Source organism: Oncorhynchus keta, chromosome 21 (assembly GCF_023373465.1).
Source record: "Oncorhynchus keta strain PuntledgeMale-10-30-2019 chromosome 21, Oket_V2, whole genome shotgun sequence".
Classification (NCBI taxonomy): domain Eukaryota; kingdom Metazoa; phylum Chordata; class Actinopteri; order Salmoniformes; family Salmonidae; genus Oncorhynchus; species Oncorhynchus keta.
In genome coordinates, this window is record NC_068441.1 from 2,734,216 (window position 1) to 2,747,563 (window position 13,348).

The 13,348-nt window shown below is 40.4% G+C and overlaps 1 protein-coding gene across 1 annotated transcript; it reads left to right on the plus strand.

Moving 5' to 3' along the window:
* Positions 1-3,233: 3,233 nt before the first annotated feature.
* Positions 3,234-13,112, plus strand: LOC118399938 (V-type proton ATPase subunit S1-like protein). Its single transcript, XM_035796172.2, has 7 exons — positions 3,234-3,390; positions 9,299-9,339; positions 9,558-9,646; positions 10,528-10,769; positions 10,894-10,944; positions 11,164-11,407; positions 11,900-13,112. The coding sequence occupies exons 1-7, from the start codon at positions 3,290-3,292 to the stop codon at positions 12,161-12,163; spliced, it is 1,032 nt and encodes a 343-aa protein (XP_035652065.1). The 5' UTR covers positions 3,234-3,289; the 3' UTR covers positions 12,164-13,112.
* Positions 13,113-13,348: the final 236 nt, after the last annotated feature.

The following is a 13,348-nucleotide window of genomic DNA, read 5'->3' on the forward strand; positions in this document are numbered from 1 at the left end:
ACAGTGGCTATTCACCCCCCTTGGCATTTTTCCTATTTTGTTGCCTTACAACCTCAAATTAAAATGTATTTTTGGGCGGTTTGTATCATTTGATTTACACAACGTGCCTACCACTTTGAAGATAAAACATATTTTATATTGTGAAACAAACAAGAAATAAGACAAAAAAGCTGAAAACTTGAGCATGTATAACTATTCACTCCCCCAAATTCAATACTTTGCAGAACCACCTTTTGCAGCATTTACAGCTGCAAGTCTCTTGGGGTATGTCTCTATAAGCTTGGAAGATCTAGCCGCTAAGATTTTTGCCCATTCTTCAACGTAAAACTGCTCCAGCTCCTTCAAGTTGGATGGGTTCCGCTGGTGTACAGCAATCTTTACATCATATCACAGATTCCCAATTGGATTGAGGTCTGGGCTTTGACTAGGTCATTCCAAGACATTTAAATGTTTCCCCTTAAACCACTCGAGTGTTGCTTTAGCAGTATGCTTCGGGTCATTGTCCTGCTGGAAGGTGAACCCCCGTCCCAGTCTCAAATCTCTGGAAGACTGAAACAGGTTTCCCTCAAGAATTCCCCTGTATGTAGCGCCTTCCATCATTCCTTCAATTCTGACCAGTTTCCCAGTCCCTGCCGATTAAAAACATCCCCACAGCATGATGCTGCCACCACCATGTTTCACTGTGTGGATGATGTTCTCGCGGTGATGATAGGTGTTGGGTTTGCGGCAGGCATAGAGTTTTTTCCTTGATGGTCAAAAAGCAAAATTTTAGTCCCTGACCAGAGTACCTTCTTCCATATGTTTGGGGTGTCTCCCACATGCCTTTTGGCAAACACAAAAAAGCCCAACTCCGTGGAGTGTACGGCTGAAAGTGGTCCTATGGACAGATACTCCAATCTCCGCTGTGGAGCTTTGCAGCTCCTTCAGGGTTATCTTTGGTCTCTTTGTTGCCTCTCTGATTAATGCCATCCTTGCCTGGTCCGTGAGTTTTGGTGGGCAACCCTCTCTTGGCAGATTTGTTGAGGTGCCATATTCTTTCCATTTTTTAATAATGGATTTAATGGTGCTCAATGGGATGTTCAAAGTTTCATATATTTTTTTATAACCCAACCCTGATCTGTACTTCTCCACAACTTTGTCCCTGACCTGTTTGGAGAGCTCCTTGGTCTTCATTGTGCTGCTTGCTTGGTGGTTCCCCTTGCTTAGTGGCATTGCAGACTCTGGGGCCTTTCAGAACAGGTATACTGAGATAATGCGACAGATCATGTGACACTTAGATTGCACGCAGGTGGACTTTATTTAACTAATTATGTGACTTCTGAAGGAAATTAGTTGCACCAGATCTTATTTAGGGGCTTCATATCAAAGGGGGTGAATACATATACCTTTCCGTTAAAAATAACTAAACTTTTGTAATATATTAATATAACAATGTGTTTGTTATTTACTTATATTGAAATTATCACATTTCAGGTATGACCCAGAGGCAGACAGTGTCGAAGAAACAAACGTTTATTTCTAATACTGGGGCAGGCAAACGACAGGTCAAAGGCAGGCAGGGGTCAGTAATCTAGAGAAGGTGCAAAGGGTCCAGAACGGCAGGCAGTCTCAGGGTCAGTGCAGGAAGGGGTCAATAATTCAATGAGGAAAGAAACAGAAAGGAGCAGGGGAACAAACACTGGTAGGTCTCACGAACAAAACGAAATGGCAACAGACAAACAGAGAACACAGGTATAAATACACAGAGGATAATATAAGATGGGCGACACCTGGAGGGGGGTGGAGACAAGCACAAAGACAGGTGAAACAGATCAGGGTGTGAGAGAAATAAAACATATCATGATGTAAAAACATTTTTGGAGGCTTGATTGCTTTTTTAAATCTTTTTTTTGGGGGGTGGGACTGCAATTTGCACCACTTCTGTAGAATCACAAGAAGTACCAGTACTGTATCATTTTGTAGGAATATGAGGTATTTGAGGTAAGTATGTACATAAAGTCAGGGATAAAATGACTAGACATCAGTATAGATAATAATAAGAGTAAAGTAAAGAACAGATTAGCAGCAGCATATGATGAGTGAGTATGTGTGTGTCTGGCGTCGGTATGCGTGTGTGTTGTGTATATGTGTGTGGGGATTTTGTGTGAGAGTGTCAGTGTAGTATATGTGAGTGAGTGTAGTATTGTGAGTGTGCATAGAGTAAGTGCAAGATAGAGTCAATGCAGATGTTACTGATTGTAACAGAGAGGAAAAGTCCAAACAATCTTGGGTGAAGATGATTGGGTGAAATCCCAAACCTCTACCACAGATTATCATAATATTAGCCTCTACTGCAACTAGTAACATGTTCTTCACCACTGGTGAAGTAAATGAGATGCTTTTAAAATAGTTTTTTAGCAGTAGCCTAGATGACAGTGGATTAAGCCTGTCCCAGTCTACTGGACCACCCATCACTAGACTAATTTGATAAGACAAGCTCTAAAAGCCATCTTGCTTTATTAGTGGTCAAATTTTTTTTTTAAACTACAGAGCTACATAATTCAAGGAGTCATAGGCTTGATGTCAGTAAACCCAATGGGATGTACATTATTTGAGGTAAGCAGCAGCAGACACTATAATTAAACCTCTTAACTTTTGCACAATTTTATTCTTATATCACTATTTTGATTATTAGAATTTGAAACAATTCCATTGTTGTTGTTTTTTTTAGCCCACTTTTAAATTGTAGTGCAATCTCATCATTCATAGGTTACTGATGTACAGACAGAAGGGTATAGGCCAGTCGAGGAAAGAGAATAGATCCATCCAGTGTCAACTCTATGCCAATGACGAGGATGCAATTCCATTGAATGAACGTGTCTTTCGTCATATTTCATTTTCATACTGCTTCATTAACCCATGATCTCATTCTCATGCAGAGCTTTTTTTTTATTCTTCAGATAACCCTGGTTTATACTTTAAATGAATTCCAATAGAGACAGCCTGGTATCTAGGTCATTTAATCAAGGGGGCACGTTCACTGTGGGGAAAAAACGGCAAGCATACTGACCTTGAACATTCTGAATGTTTAACAGTGTATTTATGAATCAGTTTTCTTGAGGACAGCTGCTGGGCTTTGTGTGTGAGTGTGTGTGTTCTGAGAGTGGGTGTGACCGTGACACATAATTACCAGTCCATCTAGATTTCTATTGGCTGCTGCCCTTGTCAACCAGTAGGCTTAGGCTTCGGCTGTTTTCGAAGCAGATTAGGAAGCAGTCATCATCAGTCGTAGTCTCATCTGGCCGGCTCCATGGCAAAACAAGACCTCTTTATGTATTTGCATTTATTTTCTGTCGTTTTTCTGCAGCTTTCTTTGTCTTTTGATCAAGTGCCTGCTGTTGTGGAGAAAAGGTAGGCATGAAAGGAGGTATTTCAACTCTAGGCTGGAGTCAGGCAGGGGGATGGATGGATATGCAGGGGGGTGGGGGGAGAATGAGGTTCTTTCATAGTGTGATTGAGATCCTGGGAATGAGGAGAAACAGACAGTTTTAAAATGCACTTGTGAATCTGCAAAAGCATGATCTATTTTTATCTGTAACAATTGTGGTAGTGATTTCCCTCTTACCTTGTGTTCTGCACTGTACTGTACTATACTGTAGTGTGCACATCTGCAATTATAATGTTCCTCGGAATTTGCCAGTGAAACACAAGAGAAAATCCATTGGTGTTGCTCTGAAGGCATCAGTTTACAGGGCAAATCCATATATGCACTACAAAAATAGGCAGGAATGAAAGCTGTTACATCAGGGATGAGATGGAGTCAGATTCTGTATGCTCACATGCTATATATCGCAAAGCCATCCTTCCTCTGAGAATTACACTATTTGAGTACAGATCCATATATGCTAGATTGAGTATTTCTATTCTATTCAGCTCTTGCACTGCTGTCAATCTAGTAATCAAAATGTAAAAATAAATAATATAACAACAGACATTTTGTCATTTCTGTAACAGCTATCTTCACAAGTTTTACTGAATATATATATATTAAATACAATATGTTAACTATGATGTTAACTACAGATTTGTTACTTCAGTTACTTCGTTTATTTGTTTGTAGTGTTTCATTGGACAACAATTCATTGATTTTGGTTATTTTGATCGACAATGTCATTGCAGTTTGTTATTTCAGTAGCATGGATATAGTCTCCCATGAATTGCGTTTTATATCATTTTAATGAATACAGTAGGGAGCCATATTTGGACTGAAAGATGAGATGTCAGATTGCCAGGTAGATGACTCCAGTAGATGCCTGGTGCCTTGATGTCCTACCTTCTGACCCCTGCTTACTTTTTAATCATATTGTTTTGACATGTGGCATGTGGTCATGACCCTGACACTTACCTCAGATACTGCATAGGCTACAATAGCCCCCTGTCAACATGTCCTGACATTTCCGGCAGTATTGTGGGAATGTACTGCCCCCCAAAAATTCCACATCATATTCTCAGTAATATTTCTATTCAGCTGCCTTGGCTACAACCTCCTGTGAACCTGTCCTTAATAGACAGCAGGGGCTTCTGATGCTTTCTGTAGGAGAGCAGTGTGATATGGTGATTAAATCAGGCGATGAATACACAGAATACAGCAAACAAAGTCAACTGATGATCCAAGAGGTGAGGATCATTCCAATTGCAACAATGAAGAAACGTCAACGTAACAATTTCAGCCTCATTTCACTTGTCACGGTGTCTTTTGTGCATTTAGGCCAAAACGTGGACAATACTACTTAACATTTTAACATATGTATCTTTAACTAAAAAAGACAAAGATTCGTTCCCCTCCTTGTTTACCAAAGTAATTATTTTCCGCCCTGTGTCCCAGCACCTGTAACACATATGTGCTTTGCGCTCATCTGTTAGTGAATATCTGACTTAATACATTTTAAAAAAAAACGAATGTGTAATTGGCAACATATTGCCTCAAGGGCATTAGGCTATTTAGCCCGTCTGCATTTGCCCCTGCACAGATGGGACTTTGTGGCAACATGTAGGGCAGTACGGGCTTTAGTCTTAGAGCAGATTTGATTTAGCTAGGCATGAGCGTGCTGAGCTGGGCACAGGGTGCAGTCTAAAAGCAGCGCGTCCACCGCAATATTCCCTCTTACCCTCAGAATACATGACAGGCATTGTGAAGTGAAAGAGAGAGATGACCAACGGATCATATTGATTAATAAATGGCTTGTCCATAACATGCTCAGGTGCAGCCAGTCAGTGATGGCAGCAGGGCAGAGAACAGAGTGGATTTGTAAGCTGCTGGTAGGGTGGGGTTGGGATAGACGGAGGAGAAGGGAGGAGGATTTTGCTATCCACTCTTGATCATCGCAATTGGTTCAGTCGTTTGAATTAAAGCTCCATTTTTGCTTGGGTTAGGGATTTTGGTGAGGACGTGTGGGTCTGTGTAGCAAATTCAGTTGGACACTTGTGTTCAGATAAATTATTACTCATTGTTTTGTCACTTTTTATTATGTAAGAATGGCATCTGCTGGCAAACAAGAACACAGAGCACTCACTCCTCGTCAACTCCCAAATGTCTTGTTACATCACTGAGCAAGCCCAACACAGATACACCCACAGATGGGATTTCAATAACAAATGTCAGAGAATTACACTTTTACACTGAGGTACACTAAATATGATCTATTCCTGTTATAGATAATAATACATTATTTAACGGTAGTATATGACTGCCTGTAATAGTATTAAACAAATCACCACAAACAACGCAGTAACATAGTGCCTTATTACAGGGTCAAGCCAAATGCTGCCCTCATGCTTTTAATAATAAACATATCAGATAAGGGATTATGATTCATGCAGAATATAAGCACAGTGTATGACTACAGATGCTCACCACCCACTGCTCAGATAGACCAGTAGTGCGCCAATGGAGAAATCTACTGGACACCTGAAGACGAAAGCTGTAGAAAAAGTGCTTTGCACATTAAATGACTGAAATTTGCATTGATATTAAAGTGCATAGACACATCAAATGTCTGCCATTCATGTTTAGGGTCAATTCCATTTTAATTCAGGAACCTAACTGAAATTCCAATGTACCTAATTGAGAAGCAATGAAGAAGAATGGAATTGGAATGTCAGTTTACTGCCTGAGGACCACAACCCTGCTGCCTGCCAGTCCTCGGTAGCCGCCTCAGATCTGGTGGGCAGTCTGCTAGCTACACTAAACCCCCTGAGCCCTAATAAGGATACCATGGTCTGGCTGCTAGCCCCCCTAAGTCCCAGTAAGGACACCATGGTCTGGGAGGATTAATCGAGCAGAACCTTAATCAGGTTTTAGCGTTTCCCCAAAGCTCATTTAATCTGGCATTATGGCAGTGATTAGATGCTTAAACAGTTAGTCACAGGATAATCTCTTGCACTGTTGAGGAAAACACAATAAGAGCAAACTAGGCCAAATACATTATTAGGGAAAGTGTTATCTCTTTTTTTAGTCACGTCCAAATTTCTAAAACACTATTATACATTTTGTTTTCCATGTAGAAGGTACCATCTCACAATGTCCGCTTGGCCAACCAATGGTTCCAGTGTTGTTGTTTTTTAAATACAGTACCACTCAAAAGTTTAGACACACCTATTAATTCAAAGGTTTTTCTTTATTTTTTACTATTTTCTATATTGTAGATTAATAATGAAGACATCACAACTATGATATATGGAATCATGTAGTAACCAGAAAAACAAAACAAAATATATTTTATATTTGAGATTCTTCAAAGTAGCCACCCTTTGCCTTGATGATAGCTTTGCACACTCTTGGCATATATATATAGGTAGTCACCTGGAATGCCTTTCAATTAACAGGTGTGCCTTGTTAAAAGTTAATTTATTCAATTTGTGCAGTTGTGTTGTGACAAAGTAAGAGTGGTATATAGAAGATAGCCCTATTTGATAAAAGACCAAGTCCATACTATGGCAAGAACAGCTCAAATAAGCAAAGAGAAACGACAGTCCATCATTACTTTAAGACATGAAGGTCAGTCAATCCAGAACATTTCAAGAACTTTGAAAGTTTCTTCAAGTGCAGTCGCAAAAACCATCAAGCGCTATGATGAAACTGGTTCTCATGAGGACCTTCACAGGAAAAGAAGACCCAGAGTTGCTTCTGCTGCAGAAGATACGTTTATTAGAATTACTAGCCTCATAAATTGCAGCTCAAATAAATGCTTCACAGAGTTCAAGTAACAGAAACACCTCAACATCAACTGTTCAGAGGAGACTGCATGAATCAGGCCTTCATGGTTGAATTGATGCAAAGAAACCACTACTAAAGAATGCTAATAAGATGAAGAGACTTGTTTGGGCAAAGAAACACGAGAAATGGACATTAGACCGGTATCTGTCCATTGGTCTGATGAATCCACATTTGAGATTTTTGGTTCCAACAGCCGAGAAGCAGAGTAAGTGAATGGATGATCTTCGCATGTGTGGTTCCCACCGTGAAGCATGGAGGAGGAGGTGTGATGTGTGGGGGTGCTTTGCTGGTGACACTGTCAGTGATTTATTTAGTAGTCAAGGCACACTTAACCAGTACAGCTACCACAGCATTCTGATGGTTGGGATGAGTTGGACAACAGAGTGAAGGAAAAGCAGCCAACAAGTGCTCATCATATGTGGGAACTACTTCAAGATTGTTAGAAAAGCATTCCAGGTGAAGCTGGTTGAGAGAATGTCAAGAGTATGCAAAGCTGTCATCAAGGCAAAGGGTGGCTACTTTGAAGAAGGTAAAATATATGTTTTGATTTGTTTAACACTTTTTTGGTTACTACATGATCCATATGTGTTATTTCATAGTTTTGATGTCTTCACTATTATTATACAATGTAAAAAAAAACTTGATCCCTTGAATGAGTAGGTGTGTCCAAACTTTTTAAAATGTTTTTTACCCCCCTTTTCTCCCCAAATTCATTTTCATGTCTTTATTGAACACACCATGTAAACATTCACAGTCCAGGGTGAGAAAAGCATGTCTTTTGGGTTGTTGTCCTGTTGAATCACCCAAATTATGTTGAGCTTCAATTGGCGGACAGATAGCCTAACATTCTCCTGCAAAATGTCTTGATAAACTTGGGAATTCATTTTTCCGTCGATGATAGCAAGCTGTCCAGGCCCTGAGGCAGCAAAGCAGCCCCAAACCATGATGCTCCCTCCACCATACTTTACAGTTGGGATGAGGTTTTTGACGTTGGTGTGCTGTACCTTTTTTTCTCCACACATCATGTTGTGTGTTCCTTCTAAACAACACAACTGTAGTTTAATCTGTCCATAGAACATTTTGGAAAATCCAGGTGCACTTTTGCAAACTTCAAAGATGCAGCATTGTTTTTTTTGGACAGCAGTGGCTTCTTCCTTGGTGTCCTCCCATGAACACCATTCTTGTTTAGTGTTTTTTACGTATCGTAGACTCGTCAACAGAGATGTTAGCATGTTCCAGAGATTTCTGTGAGTCTTTAGCTGACACTCTAGGATTCTTCTTAACCTCAGTGAGCATTCTGCGCTGTGCTCTTGCAGTCATCTTTGCAGGACGGCCACTGCTATGGAGAGTAGCAACAGTGCTGAACTTTCTCCATTTATAGCCAATTCGTCTTACTGTGGACTGATGAACAGCAAGGCTTTTAGAAATACTTATGTAACCCTTTCCAGCTTTATGCAAGTCAACAATCCTTAATCTTAGGTCTTCTGAGAACTCTTTTGTTCAAGGCATGATTCACATCAGGCAAATGCTTCTTGTGAATAGCAAACTCAAATTTTGTGAGTGTTTTTATAGGGCAAGGCAGCTCTAACCAACATCTCCAATCTCGTCTCATTGATTGGACTCCAGGTTAGCCGACTCCTGACTCCAGTTAGCTTTTTGAGAAGTCATTAGCCAAGGGGTTCACATACTTTTCTCAACCAACACAACCGACAAGAAAAATACAATAATTTGTGTGTTATTAGTTTAAGCACACTTTTTTTGTCTATTGTTGTGACTTTTGATTTGATCACCAATTTAAACAGAAATCCAGGTGATTCCAAAGGGTTCACATACCCTTTCTTGCCACTGTATGTAATAAACTGTATCAAACCCGATGGTGGAAATGGATTTGATTGTATATAGTATATGCCTGATATTCATCCTACCATTATCCCTATATCTCCTGTCCTAGTAATCATATAAGAGAGATTTACGTTGATGTCCTGTAGCCAGTACCTTACAGCCTACCATCTGAAATAATGATTTATTGTCTTATATTTACAGTTTAGGGGGACCCACATCCCAAGATATCAGGGTTCAAAACAGTAGGTTATTTTCCCTTATTGTCAATTGATTATGTGACATTTTTTAATTCTATTCTATCTACTAAATTCACTGTTAACACTTCACTTCACGTTGCTCGTGTACCTGTGTAGTAGTAACACTGCAATAACTCCCGTAGCAATGCTGTATTAACGTTGCTAATACAGCAGTCATCTTTTTTAAATGAATTGTATTTCTCTCTCTCTCTCCTTGTATACAGATGGATTGGCTTCCCAGAGCCACAGTGCTGCTTCCGATGGGGACAGTTCTTTGCTTGTGGTGGAGCACCCTCTCAGAAGAGTGCTGCAGGTACTATGTCCCAATTATCTTTCCTCACTCTCAAAGTGTGCACTTGTTCACTTCACCTCACTGACCCTGAAAGGAAATGACTGGTAGAAGAAATATGGTGGAAACTCCCACTAGCCCATGCCTCCATCAATCCAATGCTTTCATATTTACGGAAAGCATAGTGAACGAGTGCACACTTCAGCGGAATGGAGAAATACACTGAGTGTACAAAACATTAAGAACACCTACTCTTTCCATGACACAGACTGACCAAGTGAATCCAGGTGGAAGCTATGATCCCTTATTGTCACTTGTTAAATCCACTTCAATCAGTGTATATGAAGAGAAGGAGACAGGTTAAATCATTATTTTTTCAGCATTGAGACAATTTAGACATGGATTGTGTATATGCACCATTCAGATTGTGAATGGGCAAGACGAAAGATTTGCTACTTAATATTTGGAAGGTGTTCCGAATGTTTGGTATACTCAGTGTAGACTACTGTGTGCGTGACTCCACCAGACAGAGGTTTTTAGTTATCGAAAAGGACCTTGTACATTGAGAATAGGTTTTATTCCCAGCCATTTGATATTAATCCCAGACAGAAGGCATAATCTCAGTGAGGTAAACCATTAGATATATTGTCATCAAGGAAATTAATAAACAGATTCGATTATTCCTAACAACAGCACCCTTACACAACGTCTTATTGGTCAATGAACGCCCGCTGCAGCGCCCACAATGAGATGAAAAGCAATCTGTAATAGTACTTCAGATTACTGTTGGTTGTCAATCAATGAGCCACCATCTTATCTATTTCTCTCTCCCCTTCTCCTTCTCTTATTTTCCCTCTCTCCCTCTTTCAACCCATCCTGTCTCATCCTCTCTTTCCCGCCATCAGCTTTATGGGTGGCAACTGGACTCCCCACACAGAACCAAAAGGAGGCTACTGCAGACATCGAGCACTCTTCCTTACTCTCCTCTGAGCGTGGTTTACAATGGAAAAACATGTATCCTGTTTAGGGCCAGGAAGATTGCTATAAGGTTCAGGAACAGCACTTCGGTGGATCTCACAGAGAAGGCATTCGGCCCCGACGCACCGGTTGACACCAAAGGCTCTATGTGCAGCAAAGATAAAGCTACGTAAGTCTGCTTAGCGGCTGTAGATATTCCTCCTGCAGTTCAAGGTACATGACTCTTCCTCGCTCTCCTGACATTTTGAAGGATGATGTAATGACAGTGCTATTGAACTTGTTTTCCCCACCAGGCTTGTTCTACGATTTGGAGATGTGGAGGACTTGAGAGGACTTGCCATAAGGTTTAATTCTTCATTCATTTTTACAGCCAATTTTAGGCTTGAAAGACCAGTATAAAAATGATAGATTGGCCCAGGGTTTTCCTGGCAGGTCACATGTTGGTCTGAAGTATATCGTGTGTGTTACTGTGTACTGTACACTAACTGTGTCTCTCTTGACAAGAGCATCTGCTAAATGACTCAAATGTAAATGTATAATCAATGTATGAGCTCTTCCTACAGGCTACAGATGTCCAACACATTCTATGAGTCGGCAGGGCAGAACTGGTTTACTCTGGACAGCGTACACATCCACTACAACTGGACCCACGAGGCTACGTTCAATGCCAGCGACGTGTACGCTCCTAGTACCTACTCCTACCACTGTCAACACGTCAGCAGTCTGCAGAAGTACGACACGCTGCTTGTACCAAGCTCCATCACAGACAACTCCGCAAACTGGCACATCACATTCACAGACTTCCAGGTTGGCATGCATTGTTTTTGCAGGAAGGCGACATTTTATGGCAGGAGGGGAGTGATGTTTTGGTAGAGGAGCACGTTCTAATGGTTCTGTCGGAACCTCTGCAGCTACTCCTGTTGAAATGTAATGGATAACTTGTACTGTTTGTTAAAACCATGATTTGTGAAAAGTGCTGTAAAATAATGATCAATGATTGGTAAACAGGACTCCAACTTGTGTGTGGCTTTACTTAAGTCTCCATAATACAGGACAGTTTCTAGTTATACCGCCATACCGCCATTGTTATACCATTACACTACATTGTTAATGTATTGTATTTAATTGTGTTTGTGTATGAACCCAGAAATATTCATGTTTATTTTTTTAAACAGTTACTTAATATAGAAATCCACAAGAATAGTTTCGATGTAATAAACTTTATGTGTTATGTATGTAATCTTTGCCTTGTTTACTTTACTTGAACATCTCACCTTTTTATTTCTCTTTGCCTGACAGTTACAATCCTTCAACGTGCTGTCCAACAAGTTTGCCTCAGCCAGCGACTGCGCTACGTTCTTCACTCCGGCAATCCTCATGGGTCTGATCACCTCCCTCATCCTCCTCCTGGTCCTGGCCTACGCTCTGCACATGGTGGTGCACCTCAAACACATCGACACCTACGAAGAGCACAAGACTACTGTCTACTTCCCTCGCAGCTCAGAGACTGCAGAATGCACCGATGCCACCGGCTCCACCGCCACTGAGAAAAACAGCTTGTAGGACTCTGTTTCCCAGGATCCACCTCAGTCTCCACCCACTAGGAGTATAGACCGTTTCTGTAGTTGTCAGAGAGTGACTGTGCAGGGGCTCCGACTGAGACCCCTGATGCCTGGCAGACCGACTGATTGACTGACTCAACTCTAGATATAAAGCAACATCCCATACTGAAGGACATGGTCATGTTGCCTGGACTTGATATGGTCGTCCACTCTGGCATTGCTGGACTCAGGCAGTGGTTGTCCAGTAGATCCAATACTTCCCGGCTCAGCATCATCTGGTGGATTTGTAAACAACTTTGGAGGACACTAATCCTGAGACATTAACCACTTATCTGGCATTGCAAGTGAAAAATAAACTAATAATGATGTACTCTTGAATGAAATTCAAACTGATAAAAGCACAAAAAACGATTTATTTTTAGTTCCTTGTCAGTACTATAAATTCTGGTATATTGGATAAAGAAGTTTCATTTGAATATCCATACCCTAAACGGTACATACCGTAAAGGGTATGCAGTATATACTATTATATAATTAACTAATCTTTGTTGGATACGCAATTGGTGAGCTTTTGTGAAAATAATACTGTTATGTGAATTCTGGTTTTGTAAATTTTATTTGGTGTTTTTAATTTCTCAATAGTTTTCCAGTTAAAACATTATATTGTCATTGAACTATTTAAAAACAGTTCAAATTGCCAGAATCACATCAACAATGTACTGTGATATGCATCATGCCTGTGGCTAGAAAATACATTTGCATACAACAGTACGCTACTCTGATGGGCAAAATTGTAAACATTTTCTAGGAACCTATTGTTATGTATGTTTCATGTATCTGTAGGCTATGTGTTTGGACAAAATAAACCCACGTTGGCTCAAAGGTGTCCATTGCAATCTATCAAAATGGAAGAGGAGTGTGGAAGTTTAACGGCCATTTTGAAATCAATATCAAATCATTTCTGGGTAAAAATCAGGTACTTGTAATAGATTTCTAGAAACATTTGCAAAAATACCTTTTTGGCTATCAACTATTTCTCAAGCAAGAATTTTGTTAGGGCTATCTGGGAGTGGTCTAAGTGGTGAGAGAAAAAATATAAACTAGCTGTTATTGGCAGAGAGGTTTGGAACTCTCTTTGTTATTGGTCTATTAACCAATTTACAGCATGGTGATGTCACCATGGAAA

Excerpts from the sequence above, each read along its gene's own strand:
- LOC118399938 (XM_035796172.2), top strand. The coding sequence starts at position 3,290 with ATGGCAAAACAAGACCTCTTTATGTATTTGCATTTATTTTCTGTCGTT. Across the intron at positions 10,770-10,893 it reads TGCAGCAAAGATAAAGCTAC|GCTTGTTCTACGATTTGGAG; the intron begins GTAAGTCTGCTT and ends TTTCCCCACCAG. Across the intron at positions 10,945-11,163 it reads TTGAGAGGACTTGCCATAAG|GCTACAGATGTCCAACACAT; the intron begins GTTTAATTCTTC and ends CTCTTCCTACAG.